The sequence below is a fragment of the Erinaceus europaeus genome, chromosome 1 (assembly GCF_950295315.1).
Source record: "Erinaceus europaeus chromosome 1, mEriEur2.1, whole genome shotgun sequence".
Classification (NCBI taxonomy): Eukaryota; Metazoa; Chordata; class Mammalia; order Eulipotyphla; family Erinaceidae; genus Erinaceus; species Erinaceus europaeus.
Window position 1 is genome coordinate 196,186,297 of NC_080162.1, and position 19,436 is coordinate 196,205,732.

Consider the following 19,436-nt stretch of genomic DNA (forward strand, 5'->3'; position numbering starts at 1 on the left):
ATGTCTTTCACTGTCACTGATCCTCCTCCTCCTCCTCCTCCTTCTTCTTCTTACAACAAAAGTGAATAAATAAATATAAAAAATTTATTTATTTATAAAATGGAAACACTGACAAGACCATAGGATAAGAGGGGTACAATTCTCACCACCAGAGCTCCATATCCCATCCCCTCCCCTGATTGCTTTCCTATTCTTTAACCCAGTAGGAGTATGGGCCCAGGGTCATTTTTCTTAGCCTACATCCACCCCTTCTGGGGATGTCTAGAACTACCAAGATTGTACCTTAGAACTAAAGGAGGATTGCTCGGGAAATGGAGTCTCTGGTCAGTGTAATTAAAACTCATGTTCCTCAGTCAGGATTACCACATGGGGACCTGGGCTTTGTGGTCAGACATGTGAGCATTTGCCTGATTTGAGCTCAAGGCGTGCTCACTCTCCCCCCCCCCCCCATGGAACTCCAAGCTGTGTTTGTATAATTAAATATAGATTTTTCCCATAGAGCTCTAACTTTGAGTTTTAAAAGTCTGAAATGTTCCAGAGAGGTTTGTCTTGGTTGCTCTAAAGTAATGTAATTGGGATACCCAACAAAAGAGTTCATAGCTGGTGAAACAGTGCCCCCTGATCTTGGAGGGGGTCAAGAATAGGGTCTGCAGGGGCTGGGTGGTGGCACACCTGCAGATTCCACATAGTCCCATGCATAAAGACCCTGGATCCCACCTGCAGTGAAGAAACTACAAGAGCAGTGAAGCAGGTCTGCAGGTATTTCTCTTACTCTCTCTTTCTCTCTCTCTCTCTCTCCCCCTCTCTCAATTTCTGTCTGTCTCTATAAAAAGAAGAGAGGTGGTCAGGCATTGATGCACCTTGTTAAGTGCACATATTACCCAGCATAAGGATATGCACAAGGATCCAGGTTCAAGTCCCCACTCGCTACCTGCAAGAAGGAAGCTTCAGAAGTGGTGATGGAGGTCTTCTTTCTCTCTCCTTCTCTATACCCCCCTCCTCTCTCAATTACTCTTTATAAAAGCCAATAAAATGGGGGGGTGGTTGAATGGCCATGAATGGCAATAGAAAGTGCAGGCACCAAGCCCCAGTGATAACCCTGGTGGAAGGAAAAAAAAAAAAAAAGGTCATGCCCTGAGTGGGAGGTTGGACTGTACAACCATGAATGTCCTTCCCAGTCCCACATTTCATGCTCTCTTTATATGGGCTGGGGTGGGGGGTTCTTCTGCCTAAAGGATCCCAAGTGGGTGGCTTGGACAACAGAAATGTGCTAGCTCATCGTTCTCACCAGGTCTGAAAGTGCGAAATCTGTGTGTCTGCAGGGCTGATTCCTTCTGACACAGTGAAGGAAGTACTCCTTCTCTTGCATTGTGGCTGCCTTCTCCAGTTCTCCACATGGTCTGTCTTCCCTGGGAGGTGGGGAGGTAAACACCCCACTTTTCCATCTTATGAGAACACGCATTTCTCCCCTCTGTGGGGAGGGAGCTTCTCAAGTGAAATAGCATTGCAGATATCTCTTTCTTACTCTGCCCCCCACTTCTATCTCAATTTTTCTCTTTCTCTAGACAATAAATAAATATCTAATTAAAAAGAACATAGATCATCCTGGAATGGGTGTCCAATCCAGAGTCCTCCTCCTAATCTAACTAATTACATCTGCAGTGTCCTAATTATAAATTAAGGAACAGGGCTCCAGATGTCAGCATATACATTTTAGGGATGCCACCTAACCTATTATACCTAACATATGGTGCATTTTCGTTTCTTTTTTCTTTTTTATTATCTGTATTTATTGGATAAAGACAGCCAAAGATTGGGAATCAGAGAAAGACAGAGAGGAAGACAGACAGAGAGACACCTGCAGCACTACTTCACCACTCGCAAAGCTTTCCCCCTGCAGGTGGGGAACAGGGGCTTGAACCCGGGTCCTTGTGCACTATAACATGTGCACTCAACCAGGTGCGCCACCACCTGGCCCTGACATTGAAGCTTTCCATGCCTTTAGAAAGTATGGTATTTCTGTGATAGCACATTTCCATGTAGTTTATCATCCCTCTTCTGCATAATATTGATCCTGGCCACTGTCACTTTTTCTTCCTAAAGGGAACAGCTGGTGAGGAAGGACGCCCAGGGCCAGCGGGCCCCAGAGGAAATCCTGGTTCTCCCGGGCTCCCAGGCCCTCCTGGGAAGGGGAAAGATGGAGAGCCGGTAAGTGTCAAGACAGCCCAGGGTGTCTGTGTCCATGAAAGTGGGCTAGAGTTAGAGAACAAAGAAGATGCTGGAAAAAGAGATTCACTAGTGCAACTCTGTGGAACTTGAGTTCCTGTCAGTGAAAGGCAACTAGCTGGAGTGTAGGGCTACCATGCGGAGAAATCACTGCTGTGGTGGAGTCCAGGTAGCCCAGCAGGATGCGAACCGCTTGCTGCTTGTCACGGAGCACAGAGACGGCTCAGAGTCTGTGGTGCTGAGCCGCATAGGAGACACTCCAACCAACCTGACTGTAGCTCGGGTCAGTCATGGGTGTGCACATAGAGGACAGAGCTCTTAGCCCATGTGTAAAGTTGAGGAAGCACCACAAAATAAATGACATTTGTTGTAAAAGTCCAAGAAGCGAGGCAATTATTTGCAGGTAGAACAGCAGAGGTAAAAACATTCCAGAGGGGTGAGTTGTATGTGCAAATCACAAGGAACTTATTCTGTTCATTAAGACATCCAGGTATGTCCAGAACAAACCACAGAATGTATTACTATGTTCTCCTACAGAAACAATAAATTCTGGAACCTCAGTGGCTTTCAGTTCTTCACAAATGATCCTTGTGTCCTTATCTGTTGATATCTGGAGTTGACAGCTATGACTCTACCCTACTTATCATCTCATTCTGGCCCGAAGCTTTGTGATTCAGGGAGACATACCATGACAGAGACACGCAGTGGCATGCCAAGCATCTACCTTCATCTGACTTGCATCCTATTTGCTCATAGGCCATTGACTAACATAATGTCACAGGACTCTGTCCAATGTCAAGGGAGCAAATATGGTTTTACTGCCTCCAGGAGTGGTTTGCTGAGTTTGTTGGTAGTGGGTGGACGTATCTAGTCATCTCACAGGGCTGGAGTGGAGACCTCAGACCAGTAATGCTATCTATCTCAGTTTACTATTACCAGACTCTGTACTCGACTCTGAAGACAATGATGGTTATGACAATCTCACTTTCAAATGTTTACAACCTCACTTGTTGTTGTGTGCGGGCCACGGAGAAGAGAGAGAGGGAGTCCGGAGCGAAGAGGAAACACAAATCTTTATTTGTGCTGGCACCTCAGAGTTGGGTGCTAGGGAGGCAGGTTGGGCCACGTGGAGGTAGCGAAAATGGCCGCTTCACGCAGTAACCTTTCCTGCATCTGAACACCGGAGTGAAGCGCTGGCAAGAGAACGAGGTGCGGAAGAAGGGCTTTTATAGGAGCAGCTTTCTCGAGAATGGCAAGGGGGAGGAGTAACCCTAGCACTCCAGGATAGGATAATAACTCTGTGAGAATGGGAGGGGGGAGGAGTAACCAAAGCACTCCAAATATCGCGGGGATATAGACAATGCCCTGAGGGTATAACATGGCTGAACAGGCACTCCGAGAATGTCCCAACTCTCGCAGGAACTAGCAGTAGCCTGAGGGGACAATATGGCAGATGTGACTGCATCGGCACAATTTCCCAGCACTTACTGAAAAGGAAGAGTTTTGGATGGGGGCAGGTGGTGGCACACCTGGTTAAGCGCACACACTACAGTGCCTAGGGACCCTCTGGTCCCTGGTTCAAACCTCTGGTCCGGTCCTCACCTGCAAGAGGAAAGCTTCACAAGTGGTAAAGCAGGTCTGCAGGTGTCTCTCTGTCTCTTTCTCTCTATTTCTCCCTCTCCCCTCTCAATTTCCTTCTGTCTCTATCCAATGATCACTAATTTAAAAAAAATAATAATATAAATAAAGGAAAGGGAAGAGTGGATTCAAGTCAGAGGAATGCTTTTCGACTGTGTGGCCTTAGAGCAAGGACTCAGTGTCCCTGCAAAATTGTTCATCTAGAACCTGAAATGTAAATTGTATTCAGTCCAAAATAGAAATGAGAATGGTGTCTACCTCCTGGTGATGAAGAGAGAGGATACACATAAATCTATAGGATGTGGCACTTGACTAGCTTTTCTTATATTAGATGGCATCATATTTTATATGGAAGACACTCGTCACCTTGTACTTAAGGCTGATAACTACGCAGAGACATGGTGAATAATAATGTTCACCCTCTCCAGATGCTCTAACAAAACACTGTGCGCTAGTGACTTATAAATAACGGAAATATAACTGACATGGCTATGGAGACCGGAGGCTACATCAGTGCGTTTCCTCTTCTTTTTTTTTTTTTTTCGCGTTTCCTCTTCTGATTGCAAACTGCTGCCTGTGTCTTCACAATATGGCAGGGGCTGTGGAGCCCCATGGAGCTGTGTCTCCCTGGGCACTGGTTCCATACATCAGCATCAAGCCCTCAGGAGTAAATCACCTTTTTTTAAAAATTTTATTTACAGGGACCGGGTGGTGGCGCACCTGGTTGAGCACACAGTGCTCAAGGATATGGGTTTGAGCCTCCGGTCTCCACCTGCAGAGGGAAAGCTTTGCAAGTGGTGAAGCAGGCCTGCAGGTGTCTCTCTTTCTCTCTCCCTCTCTATCTCCCCTACCCTCTCAATTTCTGGCTGTCTCCATTCAATAAATAAAGATAATAAAAAATTTTTAATGTATTTACTTATTATTGAATAAAGACAAAAAGGAATTGAGAAAGGGTTTGATAGAGAGAAAGAGAGAGGAAAACACCTGCAGACCTGCTTCACCACTCATGAAATTTTTCCCCAGCATGTGGGCACTAGAGGGCTTAAACCTGGGTCCTTGCCACTGTAGTGTGTTCTTAACCAGGCTCACCACTGCCTGGCCCCGCTAACCACCTTCTGAAGAGTATACCACCAAATGCCAACTCACTGAGCACTACAACTTAACATAAAACTTGGGGGGAAACATATATATCCGGATCACATTATTATTATTAATCTCATTCTAGAGATGAGGAAGTTGAGGCCTAAGAAGGTAAATTTACTCACCAAAGGTGATCAAGAAGTGAAGAGCATATGGTCATGAGCCCATAAGAAACTGGACTCTCCATTCTTTCTTCACTCCCAGTCTTTTTACTCAGTACTTCCAAAAGTAGAATTGTGATTGTAAATCTGGTCAAGCCACATCTGGCAAAACCTTTCAGCCTGAAATTGAAAACTGTTATCACTGGTTCTCCAGCTCAGATTAGCTTTTACAGGACAGTATGTAGCTCTACTAGGAAAGAGTAAAATTACGGGACTGGGTGGTGGCGCGCCTGGTTGAAAACACATCTTACAATGCGCAAGGACCCAGGTTTGAGCCCCCAGTCCCCACCTGCAAGGGGAAAGCTTTGTGAGTGGTGAAGCAGTGTGGCAAAGTGTCTCTCTGTCTCTCTCCCTTCTCCACTACCACCTTCCCTCTTGATTTCTGACTGTCTCTATCCAATCAATAACTAAAGATATTAGAAGATATATATAAAAAAAACTAAAAGAGTAAAATACCATGAACCAGGACCCAAGTTCGATCCTCCAAAACCACAAAGGAACACCAGGTAGAGTAGATTCACGAGTGGCGGATGGTGCTCTAGTGTCTTTCCTCTCTTCCTATATCTGTCTCCTTCTTCCTCTCTGTCTTACATTAAAAGAGTGATGGAATCGATGCAAAGCTCCATTGTCCCCCCCTACCCCCGCCCCCCAGGACCAAATAGGCTTTGGAATCATATGAGCCCTACTTTGAAGCCTGACCTTGACATTACTTCTGAGAACCTCTAAAATAAGAGTCTTAAATGTGAATCTGAACTAAAGGAGACCAAGGGTTTGCTCAAAGTCACATAGGTGTGGCAGAGTCAGAACCGGCATCCAGAGGCCTTTTGTTTTCTTTGTGTAGGATAGGTCATTAGGAGATCTGTACCCATCTTTGGGCCCCTATAGTAGATAAGGTGTAGCCAGGTTCACACATGTGCTTGGGTAAACACTCTCACCATTCTGTGATTGTCCCCTTTTTTTTTTATGAATCAAAAGATCTGATGTTGTTAAAATAGTCAAACTACCAGAGTCATAAACTCATCACAATCCTTATCAAAACTCCACTGACAGTCTTCTCTCTTTTAAAAAAATATTTATGTTCCCTTTTGTTGCCCTTTTTATTGTTGTTGTAGATATTATTGTTGTTGCTACTGATGTCATCATTATTAGATAGGACAGAGAGAAATGGAGAGAGGAGGGGAAGACAGAGAGAGGGAGAGAAAGATAGACACCTGCAGACCTGCTTCATGGCTTGTGAAGCGACTCCCCTGCAGGTGGGGAGCCCAGGGGCTCGAACTGGGATCCTTACGCCGGTCCTTGTGCTTTGTGCCACGTGCGCCTAACGCACTGCGCTACTGCCCAACCCCCCAATCTTCTCTATTTTAAAGTATTTATTTGTTTTAATGAAAAAGTGACACACAGAGAAGAGCAGATAGATGATAGATACATACCAACATATAGATGATAGATACATACAAACATACCAGAGCATTGTTCAGCCATGGCTTTTGGTGATGCTGGGAACTGAGCCTGGAACCTCAGTGCTTCAGGTATGAAAGTCTTTTGCATTATGCTGTCTCCCTAGCCCTGCCAGTGATATATATATATTAGAAATAGACACACAATCCTAAAAAAAAAACAAAAAAAAAAAACAGATCTGCAAAAGACCATGCTCAAAGTAATTTTTTTTTGTTGTTGTCATTGTTAAAAAAAAAAAAAAAACCACTGAAGGAGGAAACCCAAAGTAAACCTTGGAATGATTTAATGCATTGCACCAAAGCAATGGGCTCTGGGGAAGGAAGAAAGGGAGAGGGTGAGGGGTGGCTTTCAGGTCCTGATACATAATGAGGGAAAGGGGCTTAATTTGGGCGTGAAAGTGTTTTGCAGACATCTAGCATTGCAAGATCAGAAATTGTATCCATGTGCCTAGAACTGTGCTGGAAGCCACTAACTGAGAGGGGCAGGGAGATAGAAGAGAAGGGAAGAGAATAAAAGAGGAGAGGAGACGAAGGGGAGGGGAGGGGAGGGGAGGGGAGGGGAGAAGAGGGGAGGGGAAGGAGAGGAGAGGAGATGAAGGGGAGGGGAGGGGAGGGGAGAGGAGAAGAGGGGAGGGGAGAAGAGGGGAGGGGAGGGGGAGGAGAGGAGGGGAGAAGAGGGGAGGGGGAGGAGAGGAGGGGAGAAGAGGGGAGGGGAAGAGGGAGGAGGGGAGGGGAGGGGTGGAGAGGAGAGAAGAGGAAGGAAGAAAGAAAGAAGAGGGAAAGGGAGGGGAAATCACAGTGTTAGGATATCTTACTTCCTGTGTTACAACTATATTACAAACCTATAGTTATTAAACCAGTCTGTTACTTAAATATAAAAATATCTGTGGTAATTTTTATGTCTTCATTTCCCCAGGGACTTCGTGGACCACCTGGGTTACCTGGGCCTTTAGGAACAAAGGTAAGAGTTTATTCAAACAAGCCATGGATGTCATGGTTTCACTTAGAAAGGTACTGTGGGAGCAGTTTAATTGTAAGTCTCTTTCTGGTTACACCAATTGCTACCCCGCTTCCTATGTTATCACAATCCTATTGACAAAGGCTCTGTGACTCCAAACTGATAATGAATTGATAGTTAATGTGATTGGTTCTTAATAGAGGTTTGCAGATTATGTGAATTGGGGGAAGACATTCACTTTCAACCAGCAGAAGAGTGAATAGAGTTAGACCTCAAGTCATCTTGTTACTTGTCTAATTGCAGTAAGAGATGTTTCCTGACTTTCTGAAGCCAAACACAAAATATGCTTCTCATTCACCTTAAATACAGTGGAACCCTTCTTATGTAGAGAGTCATGATTCATATATCTATTCAGGGGCCTAGACTCCTTCATTCCAATGACTGTTCTGTCCTTTAGGACCATGATAACTTCTACCAAATCCATGGTATACTGTGGTAATGAAGGAAAAGACAGTGAAAAAACTTGCCAAAATATATCATGGTCTAATATCAGAGGGAGGTGTTAATTGTTTTCCACTAAACTTCTTGCTTAAAATTAAAAAAAAAAAAAAAAAGCAAACATGAGTTTGCATCTTATTAGGTACCCAGGAAGGAAGGGGAAAGACTGGTAAATTCCAGTTATTTCTCCCTCAATTTATATGCAAATGCTCTCCTGATAGGGCTTTCCTGGAGGGCCGGGGGTGGTTCTCTAAAGTTATCCTTGCACTGAATGATTTGTGCACTGCTTATCAATGAGTTCATTATACCTTCCCTGAGTTTCTACCGCATGGCATGGCAGGTCTTGAGGTAGATTATGTGACAACAGATGTATGTGATGCTTTCCCAGCCCTGCAACAGCTCAGATCCCAGGGGCAGTGGGCACAGAACAAATCAAAACGGGCAAGCGCTACATTAGAGGAAGCCTGGAGATAGAAGTGGTTCAGAGAAGGCACACTCATCTAACCCCATTTGACTAACGGAGGCTTCCTGAAAGTGGTGATGTCCATTATGTTTTTAAACTGTGTATATAATTTGAAGGGTGAAGGGTTCTCTGCATGAGTACTGACATCGAAAAAGCTACTGAAACATGAAAGTTCAGAGAGAAGTTCAGAGACAAATATATAAGTTCAGAGACAAATATATATAAAACTTTATATGGTCAATTCATTTTTATTTGTTTGTTTTTGTCACCAGGGTTATTGTTGAGGCTTGGTGACTGCACTGTAAATCCACCATTCCCAAGGGAGACAGAGAGGGTGAGAGAAAGATGGACACCTATAGACTTACTTCATCTCTCATGAAGTTTTCCCCGTGCAGGTGGGAAGATAGGGGCTCAAACCGGGTTCCTTGAGCACAATAATATGTACACTTAACCAGGTGTGCCACTACCCAGTCCCCTCAAGTCAAATTTGTAAACATAAATATCTGGATAAGATAGTGAAATAGAGATAACAGAATACACTTGCTTTTATTTGACATATATTCAAGGGCACATAAGAATGTCATTGTGTAATTACTTTGTACCAAGATATTTATAAAAAATTTAAAACTTCTTTTGGATAGTTTCAGTGATAGTAGCTGTCGTACTTCAATTCACTTTCTGTCAATTTATACCTTTCTGTAGCTCAAAACCACCCATCTCTGCTGAGTTGTTTAAGCTATAACACTTTTTGGAATTCACATATCCTGCTATAACTGGGTATTTTATCTCAAGCTCCAGATATTTGTCCATTTAATAGTAGGAGAGGGTATATTTTCCTCTCTTCCTTGTATTCTGTAACTGCATCTTTGGGATCTTACTAGCATAACCACCAATAGCGCTTTTTTTTTTTAATGGAAAAGAATTGTTTAAAATAACATCCCAGATGTGTAACTTCAAGCTTCAGAATATTTGTAGTATCTGTCCATGCGCTTCATGATTTTCTCGCCTATTTAATGGGATCACCTCTGTGAGCATCTTAAGTTTGCATTAATTGAGGTCAGAGTAGGCTAATGTGAAAACTCCTAACAGTGGTTTTGTTGTTCCCAATCAAAGCAAAAAGAAATGGGAGATTTCTTTGAGTGATGTGAACAATGGCAAGGCTGTGAGTTTTGAAAAAAAAACAAAATGGGAATACATTTGCCTGCCTGTGAAGTCATTTTTATATGCTTGGAGCAGTGGGCATGTATGGAGGAGCAGAAGACGGACAGATGGACACAGAACTCAGAATTTGGAGAATTTGTGGATGAATAGCCAATCTGAATAAGGAGAAACTTTACATCAGGCTCAACCTGACGCTGTTGACTGGCTACGGAAGAAGGCAAACGCTAGAAGAAGGAGGGCCTATGCTTTTCTTGTGGTGTTCTCAACTTTAGACTGGCCCTACGGACTCCAGTGGATACATGTGCACATGAGTGCTGTCTCATGGCCCTGGTCTATATCTAGGTTCTCTGGCTTTATCAGGAAGTGCGCCACCTGAAGTGGAATTAAGGAGTCCTATGAGCTAGGAAAGGTCTCACCAGAGTAATGGAGCTGAAGGGTTGCATTCCAGGCTTGGAGTCTCTGGATATTGTCCAAGGTGAAACATGTGAAGGTGGTACTGGTTGCACTGACTTAGTTGATCTCAGCAGATACAGGACCGAATGGTATGGATTGAAAGCAACGTGAAGGGAAAGGAGCCAAGCCCCAGGCACTCCAGGACTGGGAGAGAGATGGGTTTTATAGAGAATGAGGAGGCTTCTTGTTGTCTTAGAGTTTAAGAAGGGAGTAGATAATGTTATAACCAAGTTATTTGGGGGTTTGGTTTATTTTGAAAATGCTGTGGTTAGTATTTACTATACCATATAAGACCTTACCATGTTTTATGTCATGTAATCCTATTTACACATTACTGTGTCTTATATACTGACAAGGCCAGTTGCTTCTGGTCTTCATATTATAGGTGATTTACTATTTCAAAGAAATAGTAACCTTAAGTACTTCCATTGAAGGAACATATACTCAGAACTGGGTTCTTTCATTCATTTTTTTTTTTTTTTCATTTAACCAGAGCACTGGTCAGCTTTGGCTTATGGTGGTGCAGAGGATTGAACCTGGGACTTTGGAGCCTCAGGCATGAGAGTCTGTTTGCATAACCATTATGCTATCTACCCTCTGCCCTAGAACTGGGCTCTATGCAGCAAAAAGTTCAGGACATTCAATCTAACTCTCATGTTGGTTAGTGATGTCTAAGACTGCAAGTCAGTAGGAGTGTATATTAACATCATTCCCACCACCAAAGGTCAAAGGTCTGTGTTCCTAATCCCACCCCCTTATAATGAAGCTGAAAATCTACCCTCATCTCCCACCCCCACCACCAGAGTTTTTTACTTTGGTGCAATACTCCAAACTCAGTTTCTGCTTTGTCACCTTTTCTGTTCTTCTTTCTCAACTTCTGTTAATGAGTGGGATCATTCCATACTTACCTTTCTCTTTCTGGCTTATTTCACTTAACATGATTCCTTCTAGTTTCATCCAGGATGGGTTGGAGAAGGTGGGTTCATTATTCTTAATAGCTGAGTAGTATTCTATGGTGTATATACACCACAACTTTCTTAGCCATTTATCTGTTGTTGGACACCTGGGTTGCTTCCAGGTTTTGACAATTACAAATTGTGCTGTTGTGAACATAGGTGTACACATATCTTTTTGGGTGCATATGATTGAATCCTTAGGATATCCCTATGAGAGGAATTACTGGGTCATAAGGTAGGTCTGTTTCTAGCCTTGAAAGAGTTCTCCAGACTGCTTGCCACAGAGGTTGGACCGATTTACATTCCCACCAGCAGTGCAGGAGGGTTCCTTTGTCCCCATGGCCTCTCCAGCATTTGTTGCTGCTGTTGTTTTTGATGTATGACATTCTCACAGGGGTGAAGTGCTATCTCATTGTTGTCTTTATTTGCATTTCTCTGACAATCAGTGGAAATTAGCTGCCTTGAGAGCTTCATCAGTATGTCCTGAAACCTCACCTCCCCAGATTCCTACCCTACTAGGTTAAGATAGAAATAGGCTGGGGGTATGAACTGACCTGCCAATGTCCATGTCCAGTGGAGAAGCAACTACAGAAGCCAGAACTTCCACCTCTTGCATCCCCAAAAGGAATTTTGGTCCATACTCCCAGTGGGGGAGAAGCGCTATGGGGAAGATGAACTCCAACTCCATCAGAACCCAAAGAAAGAAGAGGAAAAAGGGAGGGACATTTGGATGTAGTCATAGGTGTATGTGTGACTTGGGAAAAAATGGACAAATATAGATAAATGTAGACAGATAGTTGTAAAAATAATAGTTAACCCATAGCTGCAACCTTAGGTGAACTGCTCTAGCTTACAGTGGAGGGGGTGGGGACTTGGACTCTGGTGGTGGGAATGGTGCAGAGTTGGACCCCTAAAATCTTGTAACTTTGTAAATCAATCTTAAATCACTAATAAAATTTTAAAAAGAAAGAAAGGAGTTAACTGCTTTTCAGAAGGAAGACAAGGACTCCTAAAGTGTCAGAGAGGGGAAAAGTGGTTAAAGATGTCATTACCCTGTCAAGATTATTTATGGGGTCAATACGATGTGCCCAGGTAGCTTCTGAGTTAAAAAAATAAATGATGTGATGTACATGAATATAGTTGCATTGACCCACACTTGCCGTGAGTACATACTAATGAGAAGCCATGGGGTCTGGTTTAAGACTGCAATGGGAAGGTAGAATATGGGGAGGGATTTCCGTCTCTGTGGGCTTGCTTCAGAGAGAAAGCTGAAGAGGCAAGACCCTGGGCTGACACGGCAGAAAGCAGGGACCTGGGTGCCAGCTACCCAACCATTTTCAGCACTATGGGGGCTTAGGCTATATTATGCTGCTCCTTTGGCCAAATAGTTTCTCCTCTTTCAGATGTGAAACATGTAAACAACAGACCCATTCTAGTGTTAATAATGTATATAGTCAGAAGTCAGAAAGTAGTTCAGAAGTAAAGACCCAAGGTATCAACACTCATTAAATCAACTGCTGTTGACAAAAAAAAAAACAAACAAAAAAAAACTGACATCGGGAGCCAGGCAGTGGCACAGCAGGTTAAGCGCACATGGTGCAAAGCGGACCAACAACAGCATCTGTGTTCTAGTCCCCAGCTCCCCACCTGTTGGGGTGTTGCTTCACAGTTGGTGAAGCAGGTCTGCAGTTGTCTCTCTCTCTCTCTCCCCTCTGTATTACCCTCCTCTCTCGATTTCTGTCTGTCCTATCCAGCAACAATGGCAACAATAACCACAACAATAATAACAACAATGACAATAAACAACAAGGTCAACAAAAGGGAAAAAATGAATAAAGTTTAAAAAAATAAAATACTGACATCATTGTAATCACTTCCTTTAAAAAGTATCTTTATGTATTTATTGGATAGAGACAACCAGAAATCAAGAGGGAACAGGGAGATACAGAGGGGGAGAGACAGAGATCTGCAACAGTACTTCACCACTCGCAAAGCTTTCCCCGTGCAGGTGGGAACCAGGGACTTGAACCCAGGTCCTTGCGCATTGTGACATGTGCACTCAATCAGGTGTGTCAACACCTGACCCCCTCTTTTTCACTTTCTTTTTTCCCTTTCCCTCTCATTTTCTCTCTGTGTGTATCCAAGGAAATATTTTAAAAGACCATTTAACCACTGTAAGGCATGTAGAGAGACACAATCATATAGGAGTTGGTGTTAGTAACTCAGTAAATGTCATTCAGTTTCCACAGTCACCCCATCCCCTTCTGTTCATCCCCACATGCATACAGATAGGCACTTTTTCAAACATATTTTAGTTAGACATGGTTGAACTTGCCCAGAAGAATCTTGCAACCAGAACAGATGGATTCTAGCTAAGATGCCTTTCTTTTTTTTAACATTAAGCTTTTTGTTTTTGCTGACTGAGCACTGAGGTTTCTAGTCCTCTCCTTGATGCAGTTTTCTAAATGTTTCAGCCCATTAAACTGTGTACTTTGCTGGAGAAAATGTTAACATCACAGTGGTCCAAAAATAAACAAATAAGCCAAGCCTGGCAGGAGAAAATTGTCAATGACTCATGTTCTACCCTCAGCTGGGCTGCCACATCCCCTTCCTTTGTTAAAAGCTGGCTTGGGTCAGAGACAAAAAGTCCTACCTGATAAAAGTCAGTGATGATGCATTCATTCATTCTAGAATGCACAAGTGGCATTTATTTGTTTATTTATTTATAAAATGGAAACGATGACAAATCCATAGGATAAGAGGGGTATAATTCCACACAGTTCCCACCAAGACAACTTCGTTTCACTTTCCCCTCCCTGATACCTTTTCTATTCTCTAAAGGTGCCTGTGTCAGGCACTAAGTTGGGCATGCTGGGTACACAAGTCCACAGATATTGAAGCAAGCATAGAGTATGAGTCATTTTAGCTATTTGAACATTATTTGTTAAATGAAGGAGTACATGAGTCAATGTATAGTTTCTACTTTTAGACACAGGGAAGTCAGAGATCAGGTGCCCAATGTCAATTAGAAGGTAATGAAGATATACAAATAGTATCTAGAAGAAGACAGGGAAAAAGGATAGGCAGAAGTGGATTTACAAAAATAGAATAACTGCTCTTTTTTTAATTTATTTTTTATTTAAGAAAGGATAAATTAACAAAACCATAGGGTAGGAGGGGTACAACTCCACACAATTCCCACCCCAATCTCCATATCCCACCCCCTCCCCTGATAGCTTTCCCATTCTCTATCCCTCTGGGAGCATGGACCCAGGGTCATTGTGGGTTGCAGAAGGTGGAAGGTCTGGCTTCTGTAATTGCTTCCCCGCTGGACATGGACGTTGACTGGTTGGTCCATACTCCCAGTCTGTCTCTCTCTTTCCCTAGTAGGGTGTGTCTCTGGGGAAGCAGAGCTCCAGGACATATTGGTGGGGTCTTCAGTCCAGGGAAGCCTAGCCAGCATCCTGATGGTATCAGGAACCTGGTGGCTGAAAAGAGAGTTAACATACAAAGCCAAACAAATTGTTGAGCAATCATGGACCCAAAGGTTGGAACAGTGGAGAGGAAGTGTTGGGGGGGGGGGTGCTCACTGCAAACTCTAGTGTACTTCTGCTTTCAGGTATATATTTTGCACTTGTTTATGGATACGTGTGAATATATGCTCTCTCTCCCAGAACCTGGTGTATATCTAGGTTTTGGGACTTTTTTAGAAAGTTATCCACCTGGGATGGAATTAGAGAATGCTATGAAAGGAAAGGTCTCACCCGAGTGATGAAGCTGAAGAGACATGCGGGAAAGTGGGACCTATCCTAAGGTTACAGGACTGGGAGAAATACAGGCTCTATAGTGGAGATGGGAGGTTCCTGCTGTCTTAGGGTTCAAAGAGACAATGGATAGTTAATGTTATCATCACACTATTTGGTAATTTGGTTAACTTTTAAAAGTCCTTTTGTTAGGGTTTGCTATAACTGCTCTTAATCTCTTATTTTATCTCTTTATTGGAATTAATGGCTTACAGTTGACAGTACAATATGATAGTTTGTACATGCAGAACATTCCCCAGTTTCCACATAAGAATTCGGGCCCTGGATCATGATGATGATGGCAGAGGAGGGCCTAGTAGGGCTTGAATTGCTCTTAATCTTAATTGATGGTTAGATGCTTGACAACTTGGAGCAAGGCTAGAAGAGCATCTGGAGCCAAAGGGAATGGTATCTGCAAGAAACATAGATGTGAGCAAATAGCAAGGATGAATACAAATTCAGTGGTTAATCTGATTTACTTCGCAATAGTCAGAGCTTACTAGTGTGTATAAGACATACCCTTGGGGGAGAGAGAGGAGACCAGGAAAAAGATAAAATCATATAAAAATATACAGTAAATATGTTCAAGAGAAACTTGGGTACAAAGATTTATGGAGTTCTTCCTCCACCCCACCCTCCTCATGAATGTGAATTAGTTTTTCTTTTTTTTTTCTTTCTTTTCTCTCTTTTTTTTTTTTTTTTTTTTTTTTGCTTTTCTTGGATAGGACAGAGAGAAATTGAAAGGGGAGGGGAAGATAGAGAGGGAGAGGGAGAGAGTGAGAGAAAGAGAGAGAGAGGGGCACCTGCAGACCTTTTCCAATGCTTGTGAAGTGACCCTGCTGCAGGTGGGGAGCCAGGAGCTCAAACCAGGATCCTTGCACGGGTCCTTGCACTTTGTATTATGTGCACTGAACTGGGTGTGCCACCACCTGGCCCCCTTAATTAGCTTTTCCAGCAACTCCAAGCTTCGCATACATTCCAGAACCCTGTCTTGCAACTAGAAATTTGATGGGAATTTCAGAAGGGGACTTTTTACCTGGGTGAGGCTGGAGTACAGAGGAGTTATGGCTCAAGAAGCAATGGTCACCCATGGCCTAGAGGAGCAAGGGAAGAGACAGTTTCATAGGAGTCTAGTGAGAGGTTTGGGGTGTTTCTTTATCTATTTTCTGAGTAATATATACACTCTATACTTTCCTATTATTGTGAAAGGAGATTTCTCTCTCTTTAAAAATTTTTTTTAGATATGTCAGTTTTTAATTTTTTATTTTATTAGTGAGTTAATAATGACTGACAAGGTTGTGGTACAGGGGGCATACACTTCCATACAATTCCCACCACCAGAGTTCCATATCCTGTCTCCTCCTCCCTTGGAAGCTTCAATCCTTCTGGGAGTATGGACCAAAGATCTTTATGGGATGCAGAAGGTGAAAGGTCTGGCTTCTGTAATTGCTTCTCCACTGGACATAGGCGTTGACAGGTAGATCCATACTACCAGCCTGTTTCTTCTACCTTTCCCTAGTGGGACAGGGCTCTAGAGAGTTCCAGGACACATTGGTGAGATCATCTGCCCATAGATGTCAGGTTAGTGTCATGGTAGTATCTGGAACCTGGTGGCTGAAAAACATTAAGATATAAAGCAGAACAATTCTCTTTTGAATTATCACAGAGTATTGAAAATTGACAAAACTCACATAAACATGCACCTTCAGAACATAACCTTATAGAGCAATGCACGTCTATCAATGCCAGGTTCCATCTCACATATATCTACAAATATGTGTTAATTACAGTGGCACGGTCCCCTTGGCCGGACTCATTAATATAACAGAAACATGTAAATATTCCTAAAAAATGGATTCACTAGAGATTGCCAATACCTGGATTGGTCAAAATCAGATCATACTGCCAGTTGAGTTAGAATAAACACTCATTTTCAGAGCTTAAGAATTTTGAAAGTATAAATAAGAAGGTATTTATCACATGCTTCTTTCTCTAAGAAATAGCAAAATTTCCTCCTTTTCATTTGCATTCTCCTTTTACTCTTCCCATCAAAGTCCAGAATGGCAGGTACTGGAGAGTATGGACAGCTCTAAGGGTTAATGTGCACTGTGCTCTGTGCTCTGTGTGGACAGGCACTGTGATAAGTACTCTATTTGCATCATTTCATTTGGTGAGCACATCAGCAGTTAATGGGCAACTCCTCTTATTACCTACTCCCCCCCCCCCAAAGATTTTATTTATTGGTTAATGGGAAAGTAGGAGGAGAGACAGAGAGAGAGAGAGAGAAGGAGGGAGAAAGAGACAGAGAGAGAGAGACAGACAGACAGACATCACCCTAGTACTACCTCGGACTGAACTTAGGACCTCCAGGTTGAGAGTCCAGTGCTTTATCTACTGTGCCACCTCCCAGACCACTTACTTCCTATAGATGAAGAAACTGTTGTTCACCTTCTGAACTTCCTTCTCAAGTCAGCAGTTACTAAGTTTTAAAGCCGGAGTATGGTCTCAGATGTTTGACAGCTCTATCCACACTACATGACTACATGAACCACTATGCCTGAAAGCAAAGGTAAACTCTCAGTCAAAGCATACTCCTTCCAGCCGCTCAAGTCCTGATCCACAAAGTATGGGCTCTTAGCAAGCTTTATTGGTCAATCAATGAATTCACTGGCCTTTTAGGAACTGGGCTGAAATGTGGACCCATATTTGAATCCTGATCGTGGTCACAGTGGGAGAATAAGGAGGTCTGGAAAAAGCATTGTAAAATTTGCAGCTGTGGTAATATAAGGGAGCCATGGTAACATAACATTTTATAGCCACAACCAAGCCCACAGCATGGTCAGTCCTGAAAGATAAATCATCACAACTGGTAGCTGTAGTTCATGCATCTTGAGTTGGTGGGATCATAGGCTGTTTAGCAAACTGTAGAGGGATTTGTGGAGTCCAGATGTGGGAGAGTTGCTATATGGTGAACGTAGTTAGAACGTAGTTAGAACAGTAACTATATTAATAATTATTACTGTACTTGGGATTCTTGCCTTCCCAGAACTGGTCTCTTAATTTTGTTTTGTTTCTTCTAGGGGGACCGTGGGGCACCTGGGATTCCTGGCTCCCCTGGAAACCGTGGTGATCCAGGCATTGGGGTTGCTGGTCCTCCCGTGAGTCCTTATTCATTCAGAACTTTCTTGTATTCAGTTTACATCACCATTCCTTGCTGGTTCCCAAGTGCATCCTGAGCCTCACTGTAGAGAAACACATTTTATTTTTTTTTAAATAAAGATTATTAGTGATTTAATAATGATTAACAAGACTGTGAAACAACAGTGGCATAATTCCATACAGTTATCACCACCATAGGTCTGTGTCTGATCCCCTCCATTGGATGCCTCCCTCTTCTTTATCCCTCTGGGAGTATGGACCACAATTCTTTATAGGGTGCCAAAGGCAGAAGGTCTGACTTCTATATTTGCTTCTCCTCTGGACATAGATGTTGACAGTTCAATCCATACTCCCAGACTGTTTCTATCTTTACCTAGTGGAGTAGGACTCTAAAAGGTGAGAGTTTGGAACACATTGGTGAGGTTGTCTGCCCAGGGAAATCAGGATGAAATCCTAGTAGCCTCTACAACATGGTGAACTTTTCTAAGTGAATCTATGTGTGGGTCACTGATTTTCATATAAGTTTGGTCCTTTGTGTAAGTTTGTGCACTGAGGTTTTTTTTTTTTGTTACTAAGGTTGAATGTAAGTCTTGTGAGAATATAGTTGGGGAGGGGAGACCAAGAGTTATCAGATTCAAAGAAGAAAGAAAAAAAAAAAAACGAAGATTGAAAAAAAAAGAAACTTTGCAGAAACTGTGAACATCTATTAGTTGAAGAAGGAATTGAATGTTGAAGAAAAGATATACTTTGCTGTATTCCAGGTAAAAATGAGTGCAGTCATCCTTTTAAGGTGAAAAAAAAATCTTACACCTGTCTGAGATCTTCAGTGCCTATAAAAATAAGAAACTATAAAATAGATTGCTAGGAAAAAAGTAAAGAGAAAGTTATTGATGATCTAACCTTATAATAGCTTTCTATTGCAGAAGACTTTGGGGAGAAGGGACGGGTAAGTTAGGAAGACTATCCTCCAAAAATGACCCTGACAAAAAAAGGGAAAAAGCCTGCTGACTTAAATTCAAGTTTAATGGATTAGAGGAAGTGATTAAGTCTCCTCCTGCTCAGTGGGGCCATTTTTACCTTGAGCTCTTCCTTTATAATAAAGTAACTGTCCTCCTCGACCTAGACTTCAGATCCCCTCCATTCTGTCAGAGACACATTTTGGAGCATCAAGCTTCTGCCCCATCCTTTCCCTCTAAACAGTAGACAAGTGAAAACACAGATGGAGTTAAGATAAATTAATATAGTCTGAACATCTTTGAAGCACTCCTCAAGTTGTTCATTTTGATGACCTTGCAGACTCCCTAGAGGTGGAATAGACATTTGTACACATGTCTATTATTGAAGAGATACTCAAACAGTCAAT

General features: G+C 42.7%; 1 protein-coding gene and 1 non-coding gene across 2 annotated transcripts in view; one reads left to right on the top strand and one right to left on the bottom strand.

The window, feature by feature from the left end:
* Positions 1-19,436, top strand: part of COL22A1 (collagen type XXII alpha 1 chain) — a 270,579-nt gene that overhangs the window by 150,920 nt on the left and 100,223 nt on the right. The window contains exons 35-37 of the mRNA XM_060202364.1: positions 2,104-2,208; positions 7,539-7,583; positions 17,995-18,072. Coding sequence (XP_060058347.1) covers positions 2,104-2,208; positions 7,539-7,583; positions 17,995-18,072 — 228 coding nt within the window. The remainder of the gene's footprint in view (positions 1-2,103; positions 2,209-7,538; positions 7,584-17,994; positions 18,073-19,436) is intronic.
* LOC132542890 (small nucleolar RNA SNORD56) lies at positions 12,595-12,652 on the bottom strand. Its single transcript, XR_009553858.1, has one exon. It is a non-coding gene; the product is annotated as a small nucleolar RNA SNORD56 (small nucleolar RNA).